The 19082-nt window shown below is 40.7% G+C and overlaps 1 protein-coding gene across 4 annotated transcripts in view; it reads left to right on the top strand.

Moving 5' to 3' along the window:
- The window catches only part of DOCK4 (dedicator of cytokinesis 4), a 421713-nt gene that overhangs the window by 173318 nt on the left and 229313 nt on the right, over positions 1–19082 (top strand). For all 4 annotated transcript variants that reach the window (XM_084791186.1, XM_084791187.1, XM_084791188.1 and 1 more), the window contains exons 2-4: positions 11820–11903; positions 14665–14705; positions 16874–16929. In XM_084791186.1, the coding sequence (XP_084647312.1) occupies positions 11820–11903; positions 14665–14705; positions 16874–16929 (181 nt within the window). The remainder of the gene's footprint in view (positions 1–11819; positions 11904–14664; positions 14706–16873; positions 16930–19082) is intronic.

Below are 19082 nucleotides of genomic sequence, written 5' to 3'. Positions count from 1 at the left end.
CAAGAGCTATCACTGCAGCCTATGAAATTTGATGAGAAAGGGTATATTTGCATATTTTCGTAGTTAGTCTCTATAGGATACCAGGTCTTTTCAAGGGAACAACTATAAATGGTGATTAGTTTGTTAATAGCAGTAATCAAATCTAACAGATCTTAGCGCTGGTGGGAACCGTGGCTCGGGAAGGCTGTTCAACAGGGAGAGACAAGCCACACCTGAAGATACGATTTGATAGGCTGGGTCCTGCCTCTTAGTTACCTGGAAGGGTATAACTATTGTTCTCCCTTCTGTGTGCCCGCCCTCCTTGAGAAAGTACTAGTTCCAGCCCTGAAAATACATTGAGTTTGGGGATAACAAGACTCCTACAGATATGGGAAATGGCAAAATGATTTCTTAACAATAGTTTAGATGAGGTAAGGAAGTGCCAAATTAAATGACTAAATCATAAAAATCCAAGCGGCAGAAGAGTGGTATGCCATGTGGGACACATATGATGTAGGAAACTTCCATTGTGGTCCAAAAAAAAAAACCAAAACAACCCAAGTAATCACAAGAGTCCAGCAAAGCAAGATCGTTATTTGAGTTAGGCAGCAAAACTGACCAATCAGGGACAACAGCACAGACTTAGGAACTGGCTGTGTTTTATTTTACTTATTTATTTGGCATTCACATTTATATTATTACACATAAGTAGAAAATTTACATACAGCAAGAAGAACCACGAACCAATCAGGGATCATATGAATGTTACATTCAAGGTGTTTTGGTTAATTCCATTTGGAAACCTTGTAGAGAACATCTTTCCTATCTTGGTGAGTCTAAAATTCTGAATGAGAATCAATATCTATCCTCTCTACCAACTCAAAACCTCTATCTATACCTAAAAACATCTTAACCCCTAAACAGCTTAGGTTAATTGTAAGATTAAACTATCAGGACTTCAACCCCATCAGAGACTTGAGAAAGAATGAAAGTTAATTACTTGAGTGAACTGGAAGTATAGGTTAGCAGCTTCCAGAATGAGAAGAGGGGAAAAAAGAAAGAAAAAGATTCTTAGACAACAAGACAGGTTAACTCCTGGCAACGCCTAGCCTACCTCAAGAAGATGATGAGCATCAAAGATCCTCCTTATGGAGATGGCTTCAAATGTGGCAAACCAGCCGCTGGGCAAAACATCTTTGTTTCTGCCACAGACAGAATTCTGCCTAAAACTGGGCAAGCTTGGATACAGGCAGAGTCCACTCCAAACTCTGCCAAGACAGGGTAAGCAAGTCCTCAGTAGTTCCTGTCTCACAAATATGTCTGTCAGCTATATTGGGCTAGAAGGCTGAAGATGGTGTTCCAACGATAGAGAAAGTTTTGGGTGACTGTTCAGGTAGTAAACTATCTCTGAGTGTGTTTTTGAACTCAGTTTTGACCCTGCCAACAAGATGGAGGTTGTTCCTGAGACAGCTGCCTGAGTGCTCTCCTATCACTGCTTTCTCATGACTTACACACTTGACAAATCACGTGCAGAGTGTTATCTTCCCATTATGTCCTAAGGCCTAACACCACGCATACTGATTTGAGCACATGAGTAAACTACAAGACTTGGCAATTTTATTCCTTGTTCAGCTGGCATTTATTGAAGACCTACTGGGTGCCAGACATTGTGCTAGGTATTGAGAACATGAAAGAACTCAAAACTTAGAGTGTAGTGTGTGGTACCTGCTGGAGGTGTGCAAGTGAGAATAGTGTGATGAGTGTGGGAGGGTGCGGGAGGGGGCACTGTCCTTCAGGAGGATGCCCTGGTTGATTTGGAAGCCTGAATCCCAAGTAAGGAAAGCAGTAGCACTTGTACAGATCTATTAAGCAGTTCTACGTGACTACTGAAAGAGCTCATGCAGAGGGATGGTGGAAAAAGCGCACAGAAGCAGGGGCTGGACGATGAGAGGGTATCAGACACTGCTCCTCCCTTCCTTCTCTGGTGTGCTGTGTGGCTCCGCAGCACAGGAGGTGTTGTGACACTGGGAGCTTGGGGTTCTGTTTCTTCAGATGGAGCATTAATTAAGTTTCGGTACTAGGTAATGTCAGATACATGGTGTCTTCCTGAGAAGTAAGCATTGCAAATGAGAGTCACGATTCAACCTGGGGACAGAAAACTGTAGAGGCAAATCAGAATAGTAACTGCCTAGCTGTGTCAGGCTAGTGGGTGCACTAAATGAGTTAGGTCTGCATACTGGGCTGGGGAGCAGGAGGAGCAGCAAGGACTGCGCACTGTGCATTTGCTGAGCCATGTCAGTGGGGGAGGGGAGGGATGCAGGTACAGTTTTGCTCAGGTAGACCCTTCAGTGCTCCTGAGGCAGGATCAAGAGATGGAGAACTTATAAGAATTTGAGAGGAAAAAGATCACAACCATCCAAGAAGCAAGAATTCCATCACAATCGATAAATTTGCTATAAAACTGCTAACAATTGCATTACTATTCCTTTCATATTTGATACATTAAAACAGCAATTCATTTCTTTCCCAGAGACATTACCTGAAAATAATAAATAAAGCTGCTTATGATAAAGAAAGCCTACCTTCCTGAATCCCTATGAGCCACACTGTTACTTTATTAGTGTCACCCTGTCTGATGCTCCTCTAGAACCACTCCATGCTAAAGTAGCTACTTTAAACTCCACTAAAATCCTATATATGGCTATTATTGTAAATACAGCTGCACTCTTCCCATACCCACACTTGGGTGCATTTACTTCCTTCTGAGTGTTTTTTGTTCGTTTTTTTCTTTTGTTTTCTCCTAGAGCTCATGTTTAAGCCTTCATTAAAATATCTTTAATAAAACCACCAACTCTGCTTTATAAAATGGCCAGTCCTGGCATTCTTTTCAGCATCAAAGCTACAGCTCTGCTTTTACCTAAGGTGAGGCCCCTAAAATTATGTGAGAACTCCCTGTGGTGCTGAGGAGCAATGGGAGCTGTGTTTTCTTCACTTGTACCCCACAAAGGTGACACTCTACTGGATTTGTTGTCACTTTGGCTGTCTAGTACTTGAGGAAAGAAACAAGATAAAGGGAGGATACAACTCACAGAACAAACCTTTTTTCCCTATTTCATTGCATCAAAAACAAACTAAAAAGTTAAAATGAAGCCAAGGACTCTGATCAATCCTGTATTTCAAAGAATTCTTCTATATAATATTTTTTGAATATTCACTATCTAATCTTGGGGAAAGAAGCTGTTTGTTGTTTGTTTCCTGTGTATTTGCTAAGTACTTGGTATTGGGTTTAGTGCATTTAATGGGAAAATGGTATGTTGTTTACTAATAGAAGTTCTCCAGGAGCGATGTGAAAAGCAATCATTGTTTTCTGTAACTTCCTTCTGCTTTGTGTCCTGAAGGCTTTCTTGTCCACTGAACAAATCCTACACTATTGCCATGGAATGGACATGGGGAGCCCAACACTTGGACACATGTCTCTGGCTTAGAGTTAGGAAAATGTCTCTTAATTTATTATTTTCCAAAGCAGACTCTTGGGCACTTTTTTAAATAGAAAAATTAGTCATAACACTCTGTTTTACCTTTCAAGTTACTTAAACAAACATGTAAACATAACTTGCTAAGAATGATTCCCAAGAAGCTAACATAACCAGAGAGTGTTCTACTTGCCTCTGTTAAGTAGAAGCCTTTGTTATGGCTATTTTTATAAAACTTTGTTTGTTTCTCAGTTTCTGTTTTAACCTGGCTAATGCCCAAATAATTGTGACTACATTGTAGTATTGAAAAAGCTTCAAAGCACAGCTCTGAGCAGTATTAACTCTATTCTTAAGATGCAAAGCTAATTTGGCTTCCTGTCAACATCCATCCCAGAGATACTTGCACTTTGTGGCTTTTCCTGCTGAGCTCTCTCTCCTCCTGTTTCCTGGACCTCTGCCTGTGGCTAAATGCCCTACTTCCTCTCTCTCTGTCCTCATCCCCTGGATGGCAGCAGTTCCCGCCCTATTCTCTCCTGCTCAATGGCTGTAAGGTCCTTTATTGGCATATCAGGGGATAATTGGGGAGCAGGGTTTACAAAACATTGGGACAGGATATTCTCAGAAGGAGGGTTGTGCCCAGATATGGGGGTGGGGTACAGAAATCAGCATTTGGATGACACAATAACCTTATGCCTATAGCCTTATTTTGGCTTTTGAATTCAGATCCAACTTCCAATTTCTAGTTAACAATTCCAGGGGGAAAATCACAACATACACTTCCTGGATCCCAAGTCAAGTTCTCATACACCTTCTAAACTCCCAGGACATCTCTCTGATGCTGAGAACCCCATCATCCCTAAGTTGTGGAGTTAAGTTCCCAGTTTAAAATCTTGCCCCTTTCCCGTGTGCTATAATGCTTTTGAGATAATTGCCCAAGCTCTCTTTTAAGATGCCCTTTGTGGCTGGCAGTGTTATCGTGTACTTGGCCTTCCTGATACTTGGATGGATGGGTATCCTGGGACTTCGAAGCCCAGGAACCACACAGGTCTAGGGTGGGACAGTGTCCCAAGGGTATCCTGGACACAGGAGCCCAGGAACCACACAGCTATGAAAGGAGGGAGGCCTCCTCTGCAGAGCCATTGCAGCTCCCCAAGCCCTGAGGAGCTGAGGAGTTTAGGAGCTGGAGCCCTGCTCCTTCTTAAAAGAGATTTTTTGGAGGGACAAATCCCAGAAAGGAGGCATGAATTCAGAAGTGGCTCCCTCTGCTCTCAGGAGGAAGCAACAGGGAACTGGGCAGACACAGCCTTTATATAGGATTTCTTAGCAGGTAGAGCTTTCTAGGGCAAGGATTTCCAGAGTGAGGATTGGTGGGATTTCAAGTCCTGAGCTTGGGGAGCTCAGGGATTGGTGGGCTTTCTTGTCCAGGGATTGATTGGTTCTGCTGTTCAGGGATTAGTGTGGTTTTCTCTAGAGTTCTCGCTTCAAATTAGCACAATCTGGGATGATTCCTACTGAGGGACTCGAGATGACACTGACAGAAGTCTGGGGGAGGAACTGGGCTTTTGGAGCTTCCTCAGGCATGGGTCTGGCCACTTTTTCCTTGAGAGGTTATAAAGTTTACAAAGTATACAAAGTAAACAGCATTTACAACGAGTCCACAGCAAAGAAGCCTTTCCTTGCTGCATGAATTGCCAACAAAGACTGAAGAGGAGGCACTGCCCCCATGGGCAGTTCCCGTGGAAGCTACTGCCTTCTGAAGCAAGAAAGGTTGTCTCCATCATGGACAGCTCCCATGGCAGCAGTATGCACTCTGAGGCAGGAAAGGTCACCATGGACAGCTCCCACTGAGTTGGTGCCAGGAGCTGCCATTTTGTCTCCTCCTGCCTCCAGAGCTCCAGGGCAGGAAGGAGCAACTTGGCAGTGCTGAGGCAGGAAGGAGGGACTGGCAGCATGTCATGTAAGCTTTAGTGGGCTGCTGTCCAGGGGTTAGACACAGGTGTTGGTCGGGGAGGGAGGTGCATCTGGCCATTCAAATACTTTGCTACTGCAGGACAGGGAAGGGAGACTGGCAGTGGGCTGCCATGTCTTAGGGCAATGGGATGCCCTGGCTTGGGGGGTGGGCAGCCACTTTAGCTTCTGTGGTGGGATGGTTTGGGGTAGTGGGCTGCTTCAACTTGGAGGTGCTGGCCACTGAGGCCACTGCACCAGGCCACTATCTTCCTATGCAACGGCCACTTTGATCACTGCTGCTGCCACAGTGACGGAGCTTATGTGGTCGCCAGCGACCCCAACCCTAACTTTTTTTTTTATCATTTTGAGTTGTTTCTGAAAGTACAAATTGGTAGATGCAGTAATTAAAGTTTCTGGAGTGACTCTCACTTCTTCGTGAGCCACTTAGGAGAGTGTCCTTGCGTTTGTAGTGTGAACACCATGGCAAATACACTGCAACCCTGTAGGGAATACAGCGAGTTCATTTGTTACCACAGTGAGAGTGTCATCAAATAAAGTTTAGTAATTCTCTCCTGATAATTATTACTTCTGTACCTTCTTTTTCCCAATCTCTGAAATCACAGCATGATGAAACCTTAAGCTGAAAGTTCTGGGTACTTATCAGGAGGAACTCTTCATACTCCCTGTGGAAAAGGAAAAGCAGGAAGCAGCCTCTGCAGAGAGAAAACTGCAGTGTAAACCAGTGACAGTCAGCCACCTGAGCTGGAATGCCCCTTCAGAGTTGTGACAAGTTATAGTGTATACAGACAGACAGACACACACATACACACACGAGGGGGGGGGGAGAGAGAGAGAGAGAGAGAGAGAGAGAGAGAGAGAGAGAGAGAGAGAGAGAGAGAGAGAGAGAGATTTCACTGTCATTGGACAGTAGCTGCTGTGGCAAGGTGGCCTTCACCTGAAGCTGTCATAGAAGGGGCTGGCAGCCAGGTACCCTGTGCCTCTGTATCCCTAGCAACAAGAGAATGCCAGGCATTACAAGAAGCATCTTTCTCATGGTCATCACAGGGCCCAAAGCCACACATTTCATTGCCTCATGTTCTGAGGCCAGTGACAGAAACAGGACACACTGACCTCCATGGTAGAACTAACCTCACAACAGGCCAAAGATCAGGCTGTGAAATGTCAGAAATGAGTGTTATTCAGTCCATTTCTGTAGTTTCAAGGTCACTGAAGTTAGAATATCATGGCCTGAAACATCTCAAATGCCGACCTTGGATACTGGGGATCCTGTTTGGTAGTGTGTGTGTGTGTGTGTGTGTGTGTGTGTGTGTGTGTGTGTGTGTGTGTAGTATATGTATGTCTGTACCTCCCAGGCCTCCCTACAACAGAAAGAAGGCAGCTGCAAACTTGGGGCACACTTGTGAATGGAAGTTAGGACACAATGCTTATCCATTATTCCTATATTACTTTTAAGCATCAGGAGTGTCCAAAAAGTAACACTCTATCTCTTTCTACATTTCCTGTGGTTTTCCCTCCACCTTTGTAAACCGTCTGCCCACGTGGTCATTCTGTCACACTGATAGACACCTGCAAGTCCCTTCAAGTTAGTAATGACATCTGTTTTAGTTTCATTCTATCACTATGATAAAACACTGTCCAAAAGCACCTGAGGAGAGACAAGGTTTTATATCATCTTATAGTTCCAGCTCGCAGTTCATGCCTGAGGGAAGTCAGGGCAGTAACTCAAAATGGGATCCACGAGGCAAGGAATGATGTTTGCTGATGTATTCTCAGGCTCACAGTTGTCTAGTTTTCTTACACAGCCCAGAGCCATTTGCCTAGGCTTGTACCACCCACCGTGGGCTGGGCTTTCCTTGATCAATTAATAATCAAGATAACCCTCCCCACACATGCCCACAGGCCTGTCTGACACAGGCAGCTCCTCTCAGATGACTCTAGGCTGTGTCACGTTGACAGTTCAGGCTACCCAGGGCAACTGCACTTCTAATTTCATCTTGTGTGTGTGTGTGTGGGGGGGGGGGGTTGAATAAAGAAGAAGGACAGTTCTGCCCTGCCCTTCCGTAGGCAAGGCGCCAGCACACATCTCCATTCTACACGCTCATGTTTTATGTCCAGCAAGTCGTGATGGAGGAACAGAAACAGGAGCCCATCTGATGAGACCCAGTGCACCTCCATAACAGGCTGTCTCCAGGGGATTCATGAAGTGTGGAGAAGGACCCCCCCCCCCGCCTCTCTCTCTTAAACAGTCTACAATTTCATAAAATACTCACAAAGAATTCAGGCCCTCTTCATCTTCTTCACCCTTTTTTTCTGACCCATCCCCTGCCACGTGCACATATCTAAGTCCCTCAAGAATTTTACCTCCCCCCTGCCTTTTTGCTGTCACCTTATGATCCCCATACAAGACAAAAATTTGCTATGTGGATATATTCATGACAAAACAGGGTCAGACAGACGTTTGGTGGGGGGTGGGGGGGGAAGACTGGTATAAAGTGTGCTTTGAGTGCTGGAATGTCTCCGTGGTCCACAGCGAGTGCCGGCTCCACCCTGTCTTCTGACTGGCAGTGCAAGTCATGCTTCCGCTGCAGCGGTCAAGATTCTACAGCTATCGCAGTTAAAGTTGGCTATTTAATTTTGAGGGCAGCTGTCTGTTTTGTTGAGGAGAAAAACCCCAAGTTTTTTTTTTTTATAGTAAATTGAAATCTGTGGAATAAAATCCGAATCTGAGTATGTAGTCAGCTCATGTGACCTTTCAGACCACAACTTGTTGATGACGTGTAGATCTTTTTACCAGGAAGATGAAGCCAAAATTCTCCCTTAGAGAGATGAGAGCCCTTCTTTATGTCACCAGGAAAAAGCATTTTCATTATTTCCTCCCCCCTGCTCCATGTTCTCTTCATCTCTGATTGTCAGCTTGCAAAGGGTGAGACCCAGGCAGCTTTTGTGAGGCTTGAATTGAACTGTGGCAAGTGGAGTCATTGTAAACACTGCTTTGACAGTACTGGTAAACAGTATATCGACTGCAGCTACATGGTTGACTTACAAAACTTTTGAATAATCTGTTTTTGAGCTTCAGTTTTTCAAAGACCCAGAACTCTGAGATTGAGTATCTTAAAAGCTTAAAAATATATTTTGTTCTTTATATAAGCAAATGACATCCTTGAATCTGAGAAATGAGCCCCATTGCACAGCACAATTTAACTTCTCTTTACCTTCAACTTAGAAAATATTTAGTAGTTGTATCTGAAAATATTTCTTGCAGATATTTATATCTTAGAAAATGCAGTCTATACTGAGCTAATTTCACTATATAAAGGAAAGACAGTGTTTGCGACAATATGCTCATGGTTGAGATATTTCTATTAGGACACCAACAGTGTTTTGGCCCTTGCATATATGTTTTAAGGACATGAATTTAAATGAAGTTTATATATATTTATTCTTCCAAATAATTAATTATACTTTATTTTGTTATTTTAGTCTAAGGGAAAGCTTAAGGGTTTTTAATGCTTGGACATTGTAAACAGGGAAAATGAACACTATCCATACAGTAATTTTCTAATTGTAATCTCAGTCCTGGGACAGTAGTACTGAGTTGGTTTTGTTGTTGTTGTTGTTGTTGTTTTGTTTTTTTCTTAAGTTCATAAGAAGATAAGCAAATAAAAGAAATCAAGGGGCCAACACATTATGTCACCATGCTTAGTAAATTTCAACATGACTGGGGAGAAAGCTGCCCCTAAGAAGTGTATTATGAGAATAGCTTTGTATAAAGATATAGCTACTATACATTAACTGGTTATTTCCAACTATAGACTTATTTTTTATATAAACATATATGCAAAGTTCATGCAGATTACCTGAAAGTATATTTCGAAAATAAAATTTAAAACTGTCTGTTTTAAGAGTCTCCTATGGAAATGCAAACAGAACCTTCATTAATGGATCTTTACTTTAGCAAGCTAGCTCTGTTTAGTTTGTAATACAGTACATACCACTGGTAACAAAGGTGACCAGCCCTGTTTTCAGATCATCTCTTGTTTTGCCTGTGGTTTGTTCTTTTAGCATTCTCCTTGACAGTCTGAAGCCTAAGTGATAATACTGATCAGGGCTCAGCAATGTGCATTCAGAAACTGAAGTGGCTCACCAGTTCAGAGTGCAGAGGCAAGAGCCATGCCCTGAGCTAGCTCCTGAAAGTGCTTTTTTTCAAAATTATCTATACTAGATAAATTATTAGCTAGCTGCTATGGCAAGTATCCCTGGAGTCATGTGAGTACATTAGAAGCATCTCTCAGTGGTTTCATCCATCCATCCATCCATCCATGAATTCCATGTGCTTGTTGACACTCCTTTCACATGCCAGGACACTCTTGAAATGTAGTCATTTCTATTAGGACACCAATGATACACGTTTACTGTTTTGGCCCTTGCATATATATTTTCAGGACATGAATATAAATGGAGTATATACATATTTATTCTTCCAAATAATTAATTTGAATAATTTGAAGGATTTGTCAGCATGTGGGTCCAACGAAGGAGAAAGCCACTCAAGTTAAGATTTAAATCAGTACTACCTTCTGGTTTCCAGGGAACTGTGATGTGGGGGAGGAGGGAGTCGTTCCTGGGGATTAGACAGAAATATAAGGCAATTCAGTTATAACCCAGAAAACCAGTTTAAATGGCTTCTTTTGAGAGCATGGATATTCACAGGTAACAGAGGTTGATTCTTAGAAGTCTGAGCACTGTTAAAATAGTATTCTAAATGATGGAACAAACATGACTGTTTCAGAGCAAAACGTTTTCTAGTTATGGCCATGATTTCCTTCATCCCCTCAGTGACCACATGCTAAGATCAGCCTGTTTGAACTAGGACGTAGACAAGAGCTCAATCCCACACAATCCCCTCCTTCATGGAGCTTTCCAGACATGCATTGTCCAAGACCTTTAACACATAAGTGATGAGACTGACACACTCTAGTGCTGTCATGCATAGCCCTATGTAGTAGAATAAGAATTAATCTACTGTATGCTCAGTGGTCAATCTCTTAAAAAATATCTGAAAGTTCTATGAAGTCATTTTTCAAGGTACAGGAACTCTTAATTTTGTCCACGTAAATATTTTCTTGAACATTAATATGATGCCCTATGGTATTTATTGTTAGAGTTTAAAAAATGATATAATAAACTAGTATTTGTTTACAGCCATAAAATGCTCTAAATTTGTCCCCGTGTTGTTGTTGTCATCTATCTTGTGGTACTTGGGGCTGTGTGGTTTTTTGTTTTTTATTTTTGGGTGTTTTTTTCTTTTGTCCTGTATTTTGATTTCTGCTGTTAATTTTGTTTTTTGAGATCCTAAATGGGCTTTAAACATCTCCAAAAGCCCAATAAATTATTGGTATGTTTTGATTCCCTGACAGATTCATGTGTTTGTTCAGGATTTTCAAATATGTTCCCCAACGTAGCAGAAACTTAGCTTGGTGATTAAGCCTATATCTCACTCAGCCTTAATTCCTGAAACAAAATTATAATTAAAACTTCACGTTTTAAAAGTTCTTCGGACTTGACATAATTTGCAAACTGGCTTCTTTTCTTTGTAGGTGATGACCTTTCCTCTGTGTGTTTTATTTCTACATCTCTGAGCCACCTTCTCACTGCCGTGGGGTAGCCTGGGATGACTAACCTGGGTGCATGTCTTCTAGTCCCCCTTTACTGGGCAAAGTGTTTCTGACAGCAGCTTATCCAAAGCATTAATCTATAATTCATGGTGCCCCCATTGCAAGTGTTCCGAGTGCTAAGGAATGTGGGAATTATGGCTGGGTGTCTAGGTCTAAGGACGGCTCAGTCATTAGGAACTAAAATGTCACCATTAATTCTACTGCACGAAAGACTGCTGGTGGCTCTAGGGATCAGAGTGAGCGAAGGGTCACAATCCCTTCCCTCTTGAAGTTTACAGCCTAGGGAAAGAATCCAACAGTATAGAATCCAGGCAAACCAAGCTTGGTACTGAGTATGGTGTGTAGTCTTCATTTGTTAGTAACATCTGTTTGTTAATTACCACATCTGGAGGGAGGATGTGGCTGTTGTGGGGATTGAAGCACATAGTCCCTCAAGGACCGTTACAAGTAACATCATTGCCTTTATATATTGCTGGCAACAGTTGGTGTTTCGTATACTACCTGTGTTGTATTCTATATATGTTCAATGCGTATTTATAGTGTTTATTGGACCAAGAGGTTGGCAAAGGATAAGAGCTTAATGATTTTCCTTTAAGATGTATAAAAGTAAAATGACAGCAGGCTCATGCTGCTTTCCCTATGTGATAATGTTCCATTGCCAGCAGTGTAGCTGTTCCTCCTGACATGAGCGCCTCCTTATACTCTGCATCATTTCTTACAGTTATTGCCGGGTTTCGAGCCACTGTCCCATATGGCCTGTCATTGGAGATCGGAGATACTGTTCAGATCCTGGAGAAGTGTGATGGTGAGTGGCCTCACAGCGCCTTCTTATCCCACGACTCTGTGTGACTCCTCCAAGTTCTGTCTGTTCACTTCAGGAAATGCCCCAGTAGTTACAGCAAACTGTTCCTGACAAGACTTGTTCGTTAATGTGTGATTGTGGGAAGACAACAAGTATTATTTTTAAGCTGATTGTACTTTTTCCTGACTTATCATCTTTTAGTCCTGAGATGGAGATGTAGAGAGCACTGGAGCATGCTCTACTGGTGGGGATTCAGGACTAACTCCTAACCTTCCAGGTTTTTCTGAAACCCCAGGGATCAGAAAGCTGAAGGGCAAGCTGCACCTGAGGTTGAAGTTGAAAAGAGGGTGCGGCTGAGATTGAGGAGCAAGACTCACGAGGGCTAGCCGGCTCCACCCCAGCCTTGCTGGAGCCTTCTTCTCCAAATTTGGGGGAAAAAAAAACCTATCCAATGAAGTCGAAATTTTACTAGACTTCACTGTATGATCCTCTGTGATTATTATTAACTTATGTAGCAAGTAACTCATTAAAAATACCTAATCTTTGTCAGTGGTTAAGGAAGAGGACCTGCTCAGTCCTGATGTGACTGGATGAGCTGGGGTGCATGGGAAGTGGGGGGGGGGCTCCCACTTCTTTTTTGAGGAATAGTGGTGGGGGAGAGGGAAGGAGAGTGGGACTTTGAGAAGAGGAGGGATGGGGCTACAACCAGGACATAATGTGAATAAACACACTTTTTTTACAAATGAAAAGGGTTATATTAATCTAAAATAATACCTAATCTATTCTTAGATGCTTCCATTATTGTTCTGGTACCTATCCTGAAATTCTAGTATTGAAAGGATCCAAGATGAACTGACTACACCTCTTGTCAACAAACTGACTGTATTTTAGAATGCCATGATTTTATTTAAAAAAAAAAAAAGAAAGAAAGAAAGAAAGAAACATTTCCTTTGTAGAAGGCTTTCTTTCTCTCGGGATTTATTGTATGATAATGTTTTTTTCTTACAGAGTTTCATCAGGCATTAAATTGTGTGTGGACAAATAAAACTACTGCATTAGCTAGAATCCGGCTTTAAATGCTGATGATATGTGGGTGTTTATTCTGTCCACTGTAATTGAAAAATCCAAAAAGATAATAAGGTTTCTTGTGTCATTACTGAATGTAATCTGTCTGTTTCTTCTTGGTATATAAGTATAAAATTTTCTTTAAATTGGTACATAGAAACAGGGTGCGTATTTAATGAGATGTAGTAATCTAAACTTTTTCTGCATAATATAATTTATACAGAGATCTGTCTGGCATTTTTTAAATTGCCAGGACGTTTTCGATTGTTAGAATAATTATTACAAATCAATACAACAATGGATCTGTTCTTATGAGAAGCTAATAAATCCTGCAATACAGAGATTTTCTCTTCCAGCTCAGTCTTTTTTACTGGAGCTGCTGTTAAGATGATTAGATGTGATTTATTTGTGTGTGTGTAATGTGTGTGTGTGTGTGTATTTGTGTTTGTGTAAGAGAGATCTTTCTATGAAAACATTGTGAGAAACCAAAGCAAATGTAATATACATTTCAAACATTTGCTTTCAAGAATTCAATTAGTCAAAAATTAATTTAGATAGAATATTTATATATAGCAAAATAATTTACTACCAATAACAAAAAATTGCTTTGGCAATTACAAAAAAGTATGCTTATGTTTGTTTATATTGACAGAAGAAAGAGAGCTGCCTCCTTCAAGAGTGGTAGTATAATACTGCTTCAGGATCGCTCAGAGCTTAAACTTTGTAGACGCTTTGGCAAGCTAGATTGATCTAATAGTACAGTGATGAAAGTATACTACCCTATTTGGGTAGCAGCTCTTAGTACATTAGGCTGATCGGCAGGTAGTGATCTTGTGGATCCGTACATCTGCAAGACACTGTTACAGGTGGTGGGCTTATACACACACACACACACACACACACACACACACACACACACACACACACACACATCTACTACATCACTGCTGACCAGCATTTGTGGATCCGCTCATCTGTTATATCACTGCTGGCCAGCACTGATGCAATGGTGGGCTTGTGGATCCACACATCTGCCACATCACTGCTGGCCAGAACTGATACAGTGGTGGCCTTGTGGATCCACATATCTGCTACATCACTGCTGGCCAGACACTGTTGCTTGGCATTCAAACCCGTGCTTTTCATGTGGTAGAACGTAGAGTAGCATTACATCTGTGTAGACCCTTGTTCTTCCCTTAGACATAGTGTGGCCTTTAATAACATGGGGGAGAAGTGGGCCTTAGGGAGCTGAAATAATGTCCCCAGATTAAAGAGTCAGCTGGGCATGGTGGCGCATAACTGTAATTCCAGCATCTGGGAGGCTGAGGAAGAAATTCTGAGTTCAAGGCCATTTTAGGCTACACAGATCCTATTGGAAAATAAGACAAAACAAAAAATAGCTAGTAAGTTTCAGTGTGTTTCTGTATTTAAGCCAATGCTTTTGATCTAAGCCTTTATTTTCATTTATACAAATTTCTAGTATAATTTTAATAAAATGGTATATTAATAAAATGCTTAAGCTTGGGGTCAGTTGATCTGTTACCTAGCCTAATCCTAGAATCATTGAATTTATGCATAGGACAGTCACATGAAGATTAAAATTCCAAGATCAAATGACATACTGTTTGTTATTACTTGTTATCCTTAAGTATTATCATGATGTATGTACTAAAATGTAATGATGATTATGTCTCTACAGGCTGGTACAGAGGATTTGCCTTAAAAAACCCCAATATCAAGGTAAAAACTGTTGTTTCTTGTTGCAATTATAGGATTTAACAAAATTATTTTGCTATACAATTGAAATTAGAATTGGGATCTTAATTAGGCTCCAAAAAATTGTAATACCGATTTTAATAATTTGGGGACTTCCTTTGAACTGAGATTAAAGTTAAGGTAAGATACTGAAGTCATAATTCTCCATAGCCCTTAGAAATTATGCTGGGAAATCCTTATGCTCATTAAATAGAAACAAAATCTTTTTGAAGTCTAGTTTCCCAGTGAGGTAAATTAAAATTCAGGCAGGGAAAATATATTCCAAAAGAAATATGGGATAGTGATATGTAATCTTTAAATTTGCAGTGGTATTGTTTGTAAGACGCTGGTGTGAAGGAATGAGTTTGTTTACTGTCATCTTAAGGGTACTTTGGGTGATGGCAGGGATGAGCCAGGAATATGGTATTTGTAAGTGCTCATCTTTTTTCATTTTATTTATTTTATTTTATTTTATTTTATTGCCATTCTAGGGAGATCTTAAGAGTCGTTATAGGTATAGAAACCCTTAGGAAGTAATGTGTCTTTCATTTTATCTTTCATCTGTATAGCTGGTGACTATCATAATCTTTACTATGTGCCTTGTTCTCATTTATTTATAGCTTTTGAATCTGTTTGTATAGTCTACTGTTTTGTTCCTTTTTTTTTTTTCTGTGTGTGTGCACACCCTCATAGCACGGCACACAGGTGCGTCTCTCCTTCCTACATGCTGTTCCTGGGGTTTGAACTCAGGTTGTCCAGCTTGACAACAAATGCCCATCTTGCAGGCTCTTCTACTATGTTCTAGTATGTCCTTTCTGCCCCCCCCCCTTCAGTTCTAGCTTTGGTAAAGCCATGGATGATGAATTGTATCATTTCTCATTTTCAAAATACACTCTTAATTCCTTTGCCCATCCCTGCTTAAATATAGCCTCTGCTAGAACATCCAGCTGTGTTTAATTACTTCATTTCATTTATTTTAGATCGGTCCCAAGGAAAGCCTAAGGGACAAATGAGCATATACATTTAATTTCTTGATACTTTAGCCTTCATTTAACATTTTTTATTTTTGGACATCTGCAGGGCACATACAAATATAGCTTCGATATTTAATTATCATCTAGCACACATTTCTGAAAAATTTATTATGATTTCTCTGTCGCTTCCATTTCATCACATAAATTTTGATTTTAATTTTTCTTTATTAACATTGCTGTGCTTGTTAATTCTCCTGTATTGAAATACATGTAAATTTTATTAAAAACAGTTATAAAACATTCCTTCATTTATTGCTGTAGAATATATAGACTTGAGCTAAGGTCTTGGCTGAAAGCACCTGTAAACACTGTGGCATCACACTAGCCTCAAACCTTTTTTTTTTTTAAGTACAAGAATTAAACCCATGGCACTAGTCAAGTGCTCTCTCACACAGCTCTATTGTAAGCTAAAATTATTCACTGTAACATAATTTTTAGTCTCGTCTGAAATTACATGTTTGTAATCCCAATACTTGGGAGACTGAGGTAAAAATATTGCTGAGTTCAAAGACCCTTTATTTGGCTATTGTTTTTGAGATATGGTCTTATGCTATCAGCCAACCAGCAAGGACTACAGTGTGAGACCATGTCTCAAAAACAATAGCCAAATAACAACAACATCATAGGTATTTTTTCCTTTGTTTTTAAACCGCAGTTTTTATATAGAATTATGGGAGTGCTTTATATTTTCTGAATTATAAAGAACATACTTGTTTAGCTAGGCAAGGTAATTACCCATAGCTATAAGTCAGCTTTGAGACAGCATAGCTGGAAGACTATATACATTTAAGGCCAGCTTGATCTAGATAATAAACTTCAGGTCAGACAAGGCTACACTGAAAGACTCTATTGCAAAGATAAGTAACTGAAAAAGAACGAATGTACTCACCGAATGAGATTTGGTTGTTTTCAATGATTTTTAGAAAGTCTCTAAATGTGTAAGGTTGGAAATAAGTATTAGACACTAATGATTTAGGCCACATTGCATTTCAGCCCGTAGAGTGTGCTGGTGCTTGCTGCTCCTGATATTGTCGTGGCTATAACTGTTTCATACGTACTGCTTATGGGCAACTGGCCTTAAGAGGCAGCTAAACCGTAACTTCATCTTTTCTCTTCCAGGGTATATTTCCTTCTAGCTATGTTCACTTGAAAAATGCCTGTGTGAAGAACAAAGGGTAAGAATGACTTGTATTAATAGTTGGAAGATTTTGCCGCAGCTGCCAACTATCATGGGATCGAAAGTCTTAGTAATTCCATTACAAGATGAACTATAGATCAAACCATGGCCTTTATTGTTTCATCAGGAACAAGTGATAAGTAAAGTGATAGTAAAGTGATAAGTAAAGAACACATTTCTGAGTGCTGAGCCATTGGGGTTCCTAGGGCAGTGAGAATTGTCCATCAATTCTGAAGCGTTCAAAAAGCTTAAACAGAGAAACTGGTTCTTCTTGGTTTCCTGCTGTTTATGGAAACATGCCAGGCAGAGCCCGTAACGTGGTGAGTCATGTAGCTTCGGTGCCCAGGAACTTCCTTGACTTAACACTGGTTCTAGAGGAGCAAAGCCTGCGGCCAGCAGGATGCTTGGCAGCTGGAGTGTTCACTGGGCAAACCCAACAATCTGAGTTCGATCTCTGGATACCACACAAAGGAAGAAAAAGAGAACTGACTCCACAAAACTCTTCCCTGACCATCACATGTGCTGTGGCACATACATGACCACACATACATCATACTCTCACAGTAATAACAAATAAAAGCAAAGATGGGTGTGATAGTTCATCTTTAAGCCCAGCACTCAGAACACAGAGACAGAGAGACAGGCAGGTCTCTGTGAGTTCAAGACTAGCCTGGTCTACACAGTGAGTTCTAGGCCATCCAGGAACTCTTTGGCTCAAAAGTCTCTGTGTCAAAAGCATAAAAACAAGAAAAGCAAGTGAGTATAATACTATGTCCTGGTGTGACTTCAGACATTATTTTTCTGTTTTACCTATGGATCACCACCTGTCACAGATCACCACAAATGTGACCCATACAAAAATTATAATCTCACTCAATATCTATACATTTTAAAAAAAAGAACCCTCTCAGTCACAGTCATAGGGGATGGGAATAGGGTAAAAATGGGAGGGAGGGAGGAATGGGAGGATAGAAGAAATAGGAACACACTTGAGATGTAATATGAATGTATTAATAAATTAATTTATAAAATAACCCTTCATATGTATCTTCAGCATAAAAATTTAATGACTAGTTTCACACACACACACACACACACACACACACATATCTGACATGCCTGAATGATGTTCTTTCATATACATTTATTTTATTACACATGCATAAAAACAAACCACATACAGCAGGGAGGACCATGTGACAATCATGAGTTCTATAAATTTTACATATATACTGATTTGGCTATTTGTATTTGTCAAACTTGAAGTAAACATCTTTCCTGTCTTGTTGGGTCTAAAGTTCTGAATGAAATTCAGTATCTATCATATCTCTATTAACTTAACTCCTTTATCTTGATCTAAAAATATCTTATCCCCTAACCAACTAAACTTGATTGTAAAACTAAACTATCTGGTCTTCAACATCCCTCAGAGACTTGAGAAGGAATAAAGCTTAAATTCCCGAGTGAACCAGAAGTGCAGGTTAGCAGCTTCCAAAATGAACAGAATGACTGAGACACTTTACTCCCTGAACAGTCATGCAACACTCTCTATAACGTTGGAGCCTCATCTTTGGCCTTCTGGTCCAATATTTCAAAAATGGGCAGCTTAAATGCAGACAGAGTCGACAGCCAAACTCTGCCAAGACAGGGTAAGCAAGTCCTCAATAGTTCCTGCCTTGTGAATAAGTCTGGGTGAATGATGTTTTATTTTATTTTATTTTTTAGATGTTTTTTATTTATTATGTATATGAGTACACTGTCTTCATGCACACCAGAAGAGAACATCAGATCCTATTACAGATGGTTGTGAGCCACCATGTGGCTGCTGGGAATTGAACTGAGGACCCCTGGAAGAGTAGCCAGTGCTCTTAACCTCTGAGCCATCTCACCAGCCCCCTGAATGATGTTTTATTGGATGCATCTCATTGATCACTGAAGACTTCTTAAGTGTTTAAAAACATGTTCCAGCCCCCTTCTAAACTGACTGAAGCAGCTGTCAGGGTGATGTCAACCAAGCAAGGTCCTACCAAACACCCCAGTAGAGCATGCCTGGTGTTGAGTAGTTAAGCCAAGTAGATAATCTCCTACCAAACACCCCAGTAGAGCATGCCTGGTGTTGAGTAGTTAAGCCAAGTAGATAATCTGTTGTAA

Source organism: Acomys minous (genome assembly GCF_964271855.1).
Source record: "Acomys minous genome assembly, chromosome: 8".
NCBI lineage: Eukaryota > Metazoa > Chordata > Mammalia > Rodentia > Muridae > Acomys > Acomys minous.
Note: the sequence above shows the minus strand (reverse complement) of the source record. Positions and strands in the feature narration are given on the sequence as shown.